Source organism: Pleurotus ostreatus (assembly GCF_014466165.1).
Source record: "Pleurotus ostreatus strain PC9 chromosome Unknown scaffold_8, whole genome shotgun sequence".
Classification (NCBI taxonomy): domain Eukaryota; kingdom Fungi; phylum Basidiomycota; class Agaricomycetes; order Agaricales; family Pleurotaceae; genus Pleurotus; species Pleurotus ostreatus.
This window is the reverse complement of record NW_023503163.1, coordinates 215,171-228,305: the sequence shown is the minus strand read 5'-3', so window position 1 is coordinate 228,305 and position 13,135 is coordinate 215,171. Positions and strand designations below refer to the sequence as shown.

General features: G+C 49.2%; 1 protein-coding gene across 1 annotated transcript; it reads left to right on the top strand.

Annotated features, from left to right (window-relative positions):
- Positions 1-680: 680 nt before the first annotated feature.
- PC9H_010397 (uncharacterized protein) lies at positions 681-1,749 on the top strand (the record flags this gene model as incomplete). The annotated part of the gene is made up of 4 exons (XM_036779890.1): positions 681-708; positions 777-1,264; positions 1,325-1,639; positions 1,675-1,749. The coding sequence occupies 4 exons, from the start codon at positions 681-683 to the stop codon at positions 1,747-1,749; spliced, it is 906 nt and encodes a 301-aa protein (XP_036627273.1).
- Positions 1,750-13,135: the final 11,386 nt, after the last annotated feature.

Sequence of the window (13,135 nt, the reverse complement as noted above, 5' to 3'; positions counted from 1 at the left end):
AGCGGAGAGACGAGGGTGGCGGCGGCTTGTTGGCTCACGCGAGTAGGCCGCGATGGGCCCGCTTGAGTGCCACCAGCCATGATGTTGACAAGGACTTGCGGGGACGAGAGCAAGAGCTGGGTTGTGAGTTCGAATATACTGTTAAGAGCCACACTCGCAGGGGGGGGCTCGGGATACGCGGACCCGCGGGTGCGCGGTTCCACGTAGACGCGTGGGGGAAACGGGGGAAACGAGGACGTACGGGCTTGGCTTCAGCTACTGGCTGCGCCTCCCACACTCTTGCGTGCCCTGTATTTCCGGGAGGAGTCCTACGCGGGTACCGAGGGTACGGGCGGAGGCGAAGAGGTGCGACAGGGGAAGAACCCACTAGAGGGGCGAGATGCGAGTGCGGAGAAGGAACTAATATTCAAACTAAGGTAGCTGTATGTACAATACAGGACTATATACTAAGGAACACGCGGTGTCCGCGCGTTCACGAAACAGTAATGAGTTCGGTCGTAGTAACTACAATGTGCTCGAGTATGTACTTAGTCCGTAATCCGGGAAGTCCGCGTGGCCGCGTGTCAGCGCGGCCCGAGCCCATAGTCGGGAAACGCACGTGGGCGCGCCCCTAGTAGCCCCTAAGGGGTTCCTTGGACGCGCCTATAACATCAGCGTTGTCTCTAGTTTGCCTTATGTAGATGCTTGAAATAATGAAGCGACTAGAGTGTGAGTTTATGTTAATTGAGTTGCGCTGCCCTTAAAGAAACACCAAAGTCCTTTGGATTTCCATACAGTGGCTCACATTTTCCAACTCGATATCAACAACGGCGAGGTTACCAACACCCCGGCAGGAACCTCACTATGTACAATTCTCACACAGTCTCGTCTCACTCAGAGGGCTGAGGCCACTGGCACCTTTCAGCTCGCCAGGGCTAACCTATTATTCCTGATCAACCTACCCTTGGATGAGGAGTTATTGACTGCCTGCAACAATGACTTCAAGGAACTCTTTACCTTTCCATCTATACTGCAAACGACAACTGAAGAAGATGGGACCTCCAACGAGTTACTAGGAGAGGTATATTTGGAAGTAGGGAATAGCTGGCGCCTCTTGGGGAAACTATTCCACCAGGGTGGCAAGAATGGAGAGGGCCAACAATCTTGTCGCTGCCTAAGAGGAATCCCTTTCATAATCAGAACGAATAATGCATTCATTGAGGGAAGTAGGGACCCTGTCCTGATGGCGGAGCCAACATGTATTGGACTGGCAGATAAAGGCAAGGTAAGCCCAATTGTGTTCTCTTTTTTGTGCCCTCTCTCCTGACTTTCAATGTGTATACAGACAAGGTTTTTCTTCAAGCACAACTTACATTTCCCTCTTATCCCTGCGCCCATCATTGCCCCTGCGGTCACCTCCACCCCTGCAGTCACCCCCACGCCTGTGGTCACCCCCTCCATCGCCCCCGCCTCCGTCGTCGCTCCTGCACCTGTTCCTACTTGGTCTGAACAAGTAGTGACCATGGTCTGGCGAGACACATACATACCTGGGGATGAAGTCGCTCTCCAAATGCTTCTTAACGGAAGCCACAGCAGCGACGTGGGCTTTTCAGTTGCCTTGGTCATCGGGCTAACCATCTTTCATAGAGAAGATCCAAAGGTAAATGTTTTATCCTTATCTAGAAGTTACTTTAGCTAATGTGTATCAAAGGGATTCCAGGCAAACTTTGCCAGCTTGGGGGCAAACACAATGAAATTTATCATAATTGAGTGCAAAAATCTCAGTTCAATGATACTACTGGATTTTTTTTCACAGTTTTCTCATTTTGACTATCAGACTACTGATCTGACCCGAGTCAGATCGCACATAAGTAAACCGGAAATCAGAAGTGCATTGCACGTCTTCTTGAAAACTATAACTTAGCATCTCATGTACTGCATAATCCATATCCATATCTATCACTAGCAAATGAGATAAGACTTGCACGCACGACTGGTTGTAAACACCAAGATGGTACTGGAAAACTGCATCTAGCGGCGTTGAACCCAACGCCTCATGTCTGTGCGCCTGGCCTGCATCGTTGAAACGCGGGGGTTTGTCATTGCGAGCCTCGTAAATGTTATAGAAGATGTCGAAGGAGCGGAAGCGCATGGTAGGGAATCTTGAAGCAGAACTGTTGAAGTAGTTCCTGAAGATAGTGAAGCGCATCTTGCCTCAATCACGGTCGGCTTCCTTCGTTCCGCCGTCAAGGAGCAGTGTTATGGTCCGATGTTTCTTTCTTTCTTTTCCAACTATCTTTCTTATCTTATCAGGCACATGATGTATTACGACTTACTACTTACGTCATCCGGGCCATCTGACTAATGGTCTCAGTCAGCGCCTCGCTGCTACTGCATGGGCGCAGTCAACAAGCGTCATACCACATGCAGCTGAGCTAAGCATTCCATGGAAAGACGGCAGGATGCAGCATGTAGTTAGACATGAGGATGTAGCATGTACAGTAGTATATAAGTGCCCTAATAGACACCCAGAGACGTTAACTCGTTCTCTTGGGAATACCACTAATACTAGTGCCTAAGTCAGCGTCTTCACTCTCGCTCTCCTCATCTCTTAAAAACTACTACTTCTCTCACTCCTATTCTTGTTGGGTCTGCATACGCCTTGTTGCATATTAGCGTCGCCCTAACAGAAGAACGAGTTACCTTTGTACGCCCGCCCAGCAGTGTTACCTGCGAAGAACCGACGACGAAGCAGGATACGTTTCACCTATCCCATTTCTCTAAATTCCTTAACACTTCTTCCATTTCATTCGATAGCGCCGTTAGCGCTTGATTGTTTATTTCATACCCCTATAGCCGTGCACCCTATTCGAACAACCGACTCTATACTCCAGCGGGGTAACGTTTAGACGACCCTCCGAGTGAGTCTTTAGGTGTTGACTGATCACCAACCCTCGGGGAAGGGTCAACGCGCAGAGTGCTGGGCAGAGAAAGAAGGCCCTACTCTGTTTGTTCAGCAAAACGGTGTACCGCTGTCACACTCAGTGGGGTTTCACTGAAATGTTTTGGATGTAGTCGGATCAGTCTAGATAGATCGGACAGTCACCCAAGTTGCTGCAGGCTGACTGTAAGGGCAACCTCAAGATGGCCGACAGCGCAGGCCTAGCAGAGGGAGAATCCAAAGAAATGAATAAGACTAACTACAATACATGAGAGAGCTGCTCACCTAGCAGAGGGAGAATCCAAAGAGAACAGGATGGGGATTCTCCATGCTAGGAAGCGAAGTATATACTGTAGTAGCGTGGGAGGAATGAAGGGTAACTGTACAGTACACCAGCCACAGGTACGAACGAATATCACAAGGTACGAGGGGGCATGTGATAATGAAGTGGAAGGGGAATGTACAGGAGTCGTGCCAGCGACCTGGGGAAGTGGGGACAAGGAGTAATGAAGTGGGAAAGGAGGATAGAGGTAGCCCGGACGAGCCCCGAAGTGTATCTACGAGTCCGAGCGAGTCTGAAGCGTCTGAAGCGTCCGAGCGAGTCCGAGGCGAGTCCGAAGTGCGGGAAGACTCCGGAGTCACCGGACGGGGCTCGGATGCGAAGGGAGTGAACGGAAGGGAAGCGGAAAGGTAAGGGGACAAAAGGAAAGGAGAGGGAATGAAGGAAAGGGGAAAGGAACGAGGAGGAAGGGGGCAGGACAGGGGGAGTAGGAGAAAATAGGAGTGTCCCCTTACACTGAGGTGTGTTATTGAAAGAATATTCACTGGGATTCTACAAGGTAGTAGAAAGGGAAATAGGGGATGGATAGGGATAGGGGTAGAAAAAGAGTGTAGGCTAGAAGTCAATAATGGCTTCACGAGGATGAGGAAGAAGGATAGAATACTATACAGTACTAAAGATAAGTTGAAATGAAGTATGACAATAAGACTATGATGAGGAAATATTCTTTCCCTAGGATACGTTGTATGACTCCACAATGAGACAAAACTATGAAGCTCTAGATCAGACGTTTCTGCTAGATCACTTCCGAAACTGAAATAACAATAAGACACCCTGCAGAATCGTTCTACAGTCTAAATGTCCAGGTTACGACAAAACAATATGCGGTGGAATCAATACACAGGTATCCAGAATAATGTAGACACAAGCTACCAAATTACTCTGTTCGCTAGTAAAGAATGCTTTCACTGATCTGAGTACTCAATTATCAATATAATCAAGACTACTAATACAATGAGACTATACAGAAGTTCTATATAGAAGCTAGGATAAGGACAAACTTTATCCTACTATGCTGAAGGTATTCATTCTCAGGGAACAGCTAGATCAAAGAGAACTAATAAATTGAACTTCACTTTGCATTGCGTTCGATGATTTGATAATGATTTCTATCTACTACAATTTGGGGGGTATTTATACTCTACGAATACTAAGGCTGTGCAAGGATCAAGAGTAGTAGGCTGTGCAAGGCTGTGCTAAAGCTGTGCTAAAGCTATGCTAAGACAGTGCTTAAAACCTGTTTCATCAGTGCCGAGCCTAAAACCAAGTACTTGCTTTATAATTGCTGAGTAAGGAAGAAATCAAATTCTTCTACATTCCAGAATATTCTTCCAAGTTCTACAGGTTACTGTATTGTCCTACAGTCTCCTATAATCTTCTTCAGCTTGTCTGAGTGAAGTGTAGTAATTGGTTGAATAATCCTGATGTAGGAGTGAAGGATAGGAGTAAAGGGAATTAAAGGGGCTTTGGAAAAGGGTAATGTAAGGTAAAATAAAGTCTGTGACCATAACACAAGATCCATAGGACTTGATTCAACTTGCGAGGTGATGTCTATGGATTATAGCAGTGTATGAAGGAAGGTATAAAACACTAATATTCATGTCACTTACTACAAATCCCAATTTGGAGTATGACACCGCTTCGCCCTTAGTTGCCGACGAACCCTACCTCGTTAATTCCATTTGCTCAGGCACCGGCGCGTGCTAGGTTGAAACTTGGAATTAATTGACAGGAACCACTACATGCCCCCATCCCGCACACACCTCACCCGTTCCCACATCTACACTGTTTTCCCTTACTACCTCATCCCCGACCCGACTCTTAACCGACGAAACCAACGAACCGCCATCCAGGCATTGAAGAGCACCCCACAACTCTTCGAAACTATCATCATCCCGGTCTCCCCATCTAACCTCCGAAAGCCACCCCGTCACACTCCCGCTCGCCACTTCTTTAACGGAAACAATGTCATACTCGACGACAAGACCGATCGCCGTGCAGCCTTACGACAGGCAAAGGAGGCCGGCGCTTCTCGGGAGAGATACGTCAGCGGACGCCGCCGCCGCCGCGGGAACTAGTATTTGGGGAGGAGGAATGGATCCCAACATGCCAGCCACTTTTGTTCCCAACCCACCGACACCACCGCAACAATCGAATGACATGATGGCGGCAATGAGGGAAATGATGGAGAGTATGGAGGCAAGGATGGAGGCCCGGATCCAGCAAGTGCTGAATCAACGAAGCAGACCACCCAGCATGGGTAGTCAAAGGCCGCTTCCCCAAATACCCAGAAGAGCACCGCCACCACCACCCGGACCCTCTTTATCGCCGCCACCCCCAACACCGTTTGCAGACACTCCCGACGCGCCCCAAGCCAGAAATGGCCTGAAAATGGCGCGCCCAGAATCGTTCGACGGAGAAAGGGCAAAGTGCCGGACCTTTATCCGGAATATTGAAGTATACGTATTCGTGAATGCGTACCAGTTTCCCAACGAGGCCACAAAAGTCCTCTTCCTTCTTTCCTACATCCAGGGGAAGAAGGTAGACAACTGGAAGAATACAATGACGGGTAGAGTGCTAGACTGGGTGAGAACGCGAGTGCCGGACGAGCAGGTCTCGAGCCTCCGAAGAATTTGCCGAAGCCTCCAGGAGGCGTTCGGAGACCCGAACCCACGGGACACGGCTATCACGGCCCTGGCCCACCTGCACCAAGGATCGGATACGGCGGAGGACTACGTTATGAAGTTCAATGCCTACAAGGACGACACAGGCTACAACGACGTGGCCTTGGTCGAGCTATTCAAGAGAGGATTGAACACGGGTTTGCTAACCCGGATATACAGTAGGAGGCCCCTACCAGGAAGATGCGAGGAATGGCAGGAAGAGGCCATTGCCTTGGACAGACAGTGGAGAGAGGCTCAGGCCTACGCCAAGGCGGCACCGGCCAAGCCAGCGGCCAAGACGACGACGACGCCACAGAACCAGTGGCGCCCATATTACCAGAAGCAGACGCCGCCCCAAAACCAACAACAGCAGCAGCAACAACCTGCAAAGCCCACACCCCCGGCTCCGCAGATCGCAGCTAGAGACCCGAACGCGATGGACGTGGATAGGTCACAGAGGGGGCCGATCCGTTGCTACAAGTGTGGAGGGTTAGGGCACATGGCCCGAGATTGCAAGAGAAGGTTGGACGTGAGGCAGATGACGTACGAAGATCAGCAGGAGTACTGGCGGGAGGAGCTGACCCGCCAGGGTTTTTCCGGAGGAACCCAGGAGGCGTCGACCTGAGTTCCAAAAATAAGTATGCAGCACTCGTCTCGGAGCCGGACTCCTCTTTTGTCGCTGAATCCCCTGTATCAGTAGTTACGAACAATATATCTATCCCTTCGACATCAGACGAGACACCTAAGACGCAAGAAAAAGAAAAAACAACCAAAGATATCTATGTGCAGAGGTCATTCTCAAGCAAAATTATGTACCAATCTCCATTTCCCTCGAAACACTCGATAGCCTGACAACCTTGAACCCGGAGTCAATGCTAGACTGTGGAGCATCGGATTCATTTATTGACCAGGGATTCGTCAAGAAAAACAACATAAAAACAAAAAAACTAGCAAACCCGGCGGTCATCAGAAATGCGGATGGCATGTCCAATAATGCAGGAAGAGTAACGGAGAAAGTAGAGATACGGATGATGTTCAGAGGACATCTAGAAGTCATGGTGCTCTACGTGACCAACCTAGGAAACGTCGATGTGATCTTAGGGTTGACCTGGCTGAAGAAGCACAACCCGGAGATTGACTGGAAGATGGGAGAAGTAGTCATGTCGCGATGCCCAAGGCAGTGCCTGAACTACCAGGACTGGCAGGGACAGCTTATGCAAGGAGAGCCGTATCCAGGAGAGGACGAATCAGAGGAAGACGTGGAGGAAGCAGGTGAGGTACTAAAACCCAAGCTGGGCTTGAGGAACATATCGGTAGCGGGAGTAAGGCAGTGGAACCGCCTCAGAAGTGGATACCTGCGTGAACTGGACGACTTGACCAACCAATACTACGAGTCGGTCGCCCGGATGTATGTCAACCGGATGTGGAAGACGCACATGCATGTTGAAACCGAAGAGGAAGAGGAGATGCATTTGAAGGCAGTAGGAAAATACGACTATGTTATTGAACACGATCAGGAGAAACTAAGGGAGCAAAAGGAAAAAACGGAAGAAGAGATGGTACCGGACTACTATCACGACTTCATGAAGGTATTTAGGAAACGAGACTCGGAGAGAATGCCGGTGGAGAGACCATGGGACCACGCCATTGAACTCACCCCGGATTTCGAACCGAAGGCCTCTAAGGTTTATCCATTGTCGCCGGTCGAACAACAAGAGCTCAATGATTTCCTTGACGGAAACCTGAAAAAGGGATACATTAGACCCTCAAAGTCCCCACAGACGTCGCCGGTCTTCTTTGTCCAGAAAAAAGACGGAAAAAAACGATTAGTACAGGACTACCGATATTTAAATAAACACACCATGCGGAACACCTATCCTTTGCCGTTAATCTCGCAGTTGGTGGACAAGGTAGCGAAGGCGCGATTATTTACAAAGATGGACCTCCGATGGGGGTACAACAATGTACGAATAAAGGAGGGAGACCAATGGAAGGCCGCCTTTCAGACGCCAAGAGGGGCGTTCGAACCCATGGTCATGTATTTCGGACTTAGCAACTCCCCTTCCACCTTCCAAACCATGATGAACGAACTTTTTAAAGATCTTATCGACGAAGGACTTGTAGTTATATACCTAGACGATTTACTTATCTTCACGAACGACGATGTACAAAAACACCGAGAAGTAGTACGCAGAGCGCTAAAGATTCTCGAGGACAATGATTTATATGTGAAACCAGAGAAGTGCGCGTTCGAAGTAAACGAAGTGGAGTTCCTGGGAGTAGTGGTGAAAGATGGCGAAGTGCAGATGGAGGAAGCAAAAATTGAAGCGGTGAAAAATTGGCCGGTTCCGAAGAACGTGCAACAAGTACAGCAGTTCCTAGGATTTAGCAACTACTATTGACGGTTCATAAAGGACTTCGCCACCGTCGCTCGAACTCACAAAAAAGGAGGAGCAGTTTGTATGGAGCGAAAAGAGGCAGGAAGCTTTTGAAAGGCTCAAAACTCTATTCACGGAGGAACCGATCCTAGTCCTACCAGACACGGATCGAGAAATGAAGATTGAGGCGGACTCGTCCAACTACGCATCGGGAGCAGTGCTCTCCATGCTATGTGGAGACGAAAAATGGAGACCCTGTGCTTTCCTCTCGAAAGGGTTCTCGGAGACGGAGAGAAATTATGATATTCACGACAAAGAGATGCTGGCTATCATTCGTGCCCTGGAGGCATGGAGACACTACCTAGAAGGAAACAGCCGTCAGTTCACCATTTGGACGGACCATAAAAATCTGGAGTACTTCATGACAACCAAAAAGCTGAACAGACGCCAGGCACGTTGGGCATTATACTTGTCAAGGTTTAACTTTATTTTAAAACACAAGCCAGGAGCTTCGAATATGAAGGCAGACGTCCTGTTGAGACGACCGGATCTTGATAGGGGGGAGGATGACAACACGATGGTCCTTTTAAAGCCAGAATATTTTTGAATCAAGGCCATGCAGCAAGGTCATGTCCTAATCGACGGTGCGGAGTCACCCATTCTGTCAAAAATCAGAAAATCAAAAAACTACGATGAATCAGTAGTCAAGGCAGTGACCGAACTAAAGAGGTCGCCAACCAAGGTGCTGAGAGAAGCGGAATGGTCGGAAGAGCAGGATCTCGTACTGTATCACGGAAAGGTGTACGTACCTAAGGATGTCGACATCAGAAGGGAAATCGTAAAATTACACCATGATTCAACGGTCGCAGGACACCCAGGAAGGTGGAAAACCATTGAGCTGGTCTCGCGTAACTATTGGTGGCCGGGAATGAACAGATTCATTGCGGAGTACGTCAAGGGATGCGACCAATGCCAACGAAGCAAGGCCTACTCCCGACAACCGCAAGGCAAGCTTCAACCGAACCCCATTCCATCTGAACCGTGGACAGACATATCCGCGGACTTCATCGTCAAACTTCCCAAGTCGTCTGGATACGATGCGATCCTAGTAGTCGTCGACCGATTCACCAAGATGGTTCGCCTCGTCCCAACAACTGAGGAATTATCAGCCCTTGGGCTGGCTAAATTATACCGGGACAACGTCTGGAAACTTCACGGACTCCCTAACACCATCATATCAGATCGAGGACCCCAGTTCGCATCACAAGTGATGAGAGAACTAAATAATTTATTGGGAATTCAAACAAGGCTGTCCACGGCCTTCCACCCGCAGACGGATGGACAGACGGAGCGAGCGAATCGAGAAATCGAAACCTACCTCCGAATGTTCATCAACCACAGGCAGGACGACTGGGCAGAATGGCTGGCCATCTGCGAGTTCTCACTAAACAACAAAACCCAGACGAGCTCCAGGCAGAGCCCGTTTTACCTTAATTACGGAAAACACCCCCGCATGGGCGTCGAGCCGCGGAAAGAGTCCAAGATGGAGGCGGTGGACGAATTCGCGAAACGAATGAAGCGGACGTGGGAAGAGGCGCGATCCGCATTAGCAAAAGCAGGAGAGGAGATGAAAAAGTATGCGGACCAACGAGTAGGAGACACGCCGGAATACCGAATTGGGGACAAGGCGTTCATCTTTACGGATAACTTAAACACGACCAGGCCGTCGCGCAAACTAGAGCAAAAGAAAATCGGACCATATGAGGTGATTGCGGTGCCAACAAAAAATGCGATAACATTAAAACTCCCAAAAAATTTATCTATCCACCCCACCATTTCCACTCATCGTACTGAGAAGGCGAACCAGCCCACTATCCCAGGGCAACGAGTCCCACCACCGCCACCGGTGCGAGTACGAGGAGAAGAGGAATTCGAGGTCGAGGAGGTGTTGGACAGTCGAATGAGGCGTGGGCGCCTCGAATATTTAATTAGGTGGAAGGGCTACACGACGGAGCACGACTCGTGGGAACCGGAGAGGAATCTTGAGAACGCGCCGGAGCAAATTGAGGCGTTCCGCTCCCGACATTCTGGAGCTCCACGGCGCATCTCTCGAGCTCTCTTTGAACAGCTCGCCTGGAAACCGAAGTATGTATTTACGTCACCAACCTACACCACAAAAACAAAAATATACGAACTGAGTGTGGAGGCGGAAGCCGGCAACGAACAACCCGGCCAGCACCACGACCACCACCATAGCAATGATCCCATTGCATTCGTTGGAACTAAGACTATTCCAGGTGGCGAAGTAGGGGACAGTAGTATTCATATCGAAGAAATAATGTCGTCAAGTGGAATTGACGAGTCGTAAGAGGGGGGTGATGTTATGGTCCGATGTTTCTTTCTTTCTTTTCCAACTATCTTTCTTATCTTATCAGGCACACGATGTATTACGACTTACTACTTACGTCATCCGGGCCGTCTGACTAATGGTCTCAGTCAGCGCCTCGCCGCTGCTGCATGGGCGCAGTCAACAAGCGTCATACCACATGCAGCTGAGCTAAGCATTCCATGGAAAGACGGCAGGATGCAGCATGTAGTTAGACATGAGGACGTAGCATGTACAGTAGTATATAAGTGCCCTAATAGACACCCAGAGACGTTAACTCGTTCTCTTGGGAATACCACTAATACTAGTGCCTAAGTCAGCGTCTTCACTCTCGCTCTCCTCATCTCTTAAAAACTACTACTTCTCTCACTCCTATTCTTGTTGGGTCTGCGTACGCCTTGTTGCGTATTAGCGTCGCCCTAACAAGCAGGGATTTGTGGTGGCTTCGGATGATGTTGTGTGAGAAGGTCACATTGTCTGTGCGGTCTTCGCAGTCGAACTATCCTAAGCAGGACGGGGTGACTCAGAATCCACCAGAACACTCAATACTAGTACAGTACCTACCGTAAAAGCGATCTACCTATGCGAATATGCACGATGTAAGCGTCTCGCATCAAGCCTTTGAATATAAAGACAACTGACCTGCCACCCAGGCTCGATAATATCCAGTTCCGACAGTGTTGTACCTATTGCGTATTGCCTTGGCCCTTGAAGGATGTGGTGCAAAGCTTTGAGATGCAACGCACCTTTGGGGATAGACACAAACATACCCGTATACGCCGTTGGCGCGAGTGCGTTGCTAGTAGTTTTAAGAGATGAGAGGTGAGAAGTGAGAACGAAGACAATGACTTAGGCACTAATACTAGTGGTTATCCCAAGAGAACGAGTTAACGTCTTTGGGTGTTTATTAGGGTACTTATATACTACTATACATGCTACATCCTCATGTCTATCTACATGCTGTATCCTACCGTCTTTCCATGGAACGGTTAGCTCAGCCGCATGAGGTATGACGCGTGTTGACTGCGCCCATGCAGTAGCGGTGAGGCGCTGACTGAGACTATTAGTAAGACAGCCCGGATGATGTAAGTAGCATATTGTAAGTAACTATGCTTAAGTAATACATCACGTGCCCGATAAGATAAGGAAAGATAGTTGAAAAAGAAAGGAAACGTTGGACCATAACAATATCCCCTGATCGTCAAGGATCAGGGGCATTGCTTTTCTCCGACAATTACGGGCGCCTATCGTCTGCTCTATGCTCTACTTCTCTTTGACCTTCGTCCTTCACGTCCAGACCGGGTGTCGGTCGACATCACGGCATTTGGCCGCAAATCAGGATGAAGCAGTATGGATCGCCATTTGGCTTGACTGCGCCGCAAGTAGCCGCGAAGGAAACAAAAAAAAAGACAGACTTCAGTCTCAACGTCCCGGATCCCCACTTGCAGAGCGAATAGGCCAAGGTGGGCGAGTTGTCGGTGTCGAACGCATACACGTGCTAAAATAATGCATCCAGCGCCCTCGCTGTCCGCGAGTATCCACCCCGTAATCTGGCAAAGGTTTATTGAAAGACATCGGTGAACTGAGCATGCCGTACTGTCGACAGTGAGCGACTACAACCCGCCTACTGCTACGCGTCGTGCCTTCTCAAAGTCAATAAAGGGTTGACGTTGAGAGCGATCTCGTTGAAGCCGAGCACGGTACACCATGAAGCAAATCCAATCCGACGTAGGAATCTGGGTGCAGAATGTTGAGAATCACAACTTCACACTACTCAGTACTCAGGGGCTATCAGTGTTCAACTTCGTGACTTCGGTGTTCTCGTATGAACCACGGTCGTTGCTCACTCCGATGGCGCGACGGTATATCCCGAATCACAGTCAATGCAAGTAGACGAGAACTTCACTCGGTACGTTCAACACCCGAGCTGTCTGCTTACTCGCGAGGTTTGTTCACACGATCCCATAGCTTCTCTTCTTTCTCCTAGAAGGCCAAATTGATGGTCGTTGAGTATCAAAAGCAAGCAGCGCGAACAAAGTACTAACGAATATCATGATCAGTTCTGATCGGAACAACCTCATCAATGGACCGCATTGGGCGATGCATACCCTTGTCATTGGACGATGCGCTATCCACTGGCTGCAAGAGCCACTCAATTAGCGAGTCAATTACCCATACCTCAGCGATGGTGAGAACCCGCAGTTGTGATATAAATGATCGAAGTCACGACTCACATCCATGCTTGGAACAGACAATAGATAAACATCACCGCCACATTATCTACCCGACTTCTCCCAACCCTTCTATGGTCTGTTTTCTTCCACGACGACCCGCTCTATAAAGGTGACTCCGGACACGCCTCCAAAACGGCCTTCTACGCACCGAAAAACGTTGTCTTCCAGAATTTCACCCACTGTCCCTAGGGCCTTCAAGCCTAACGAGCGGACG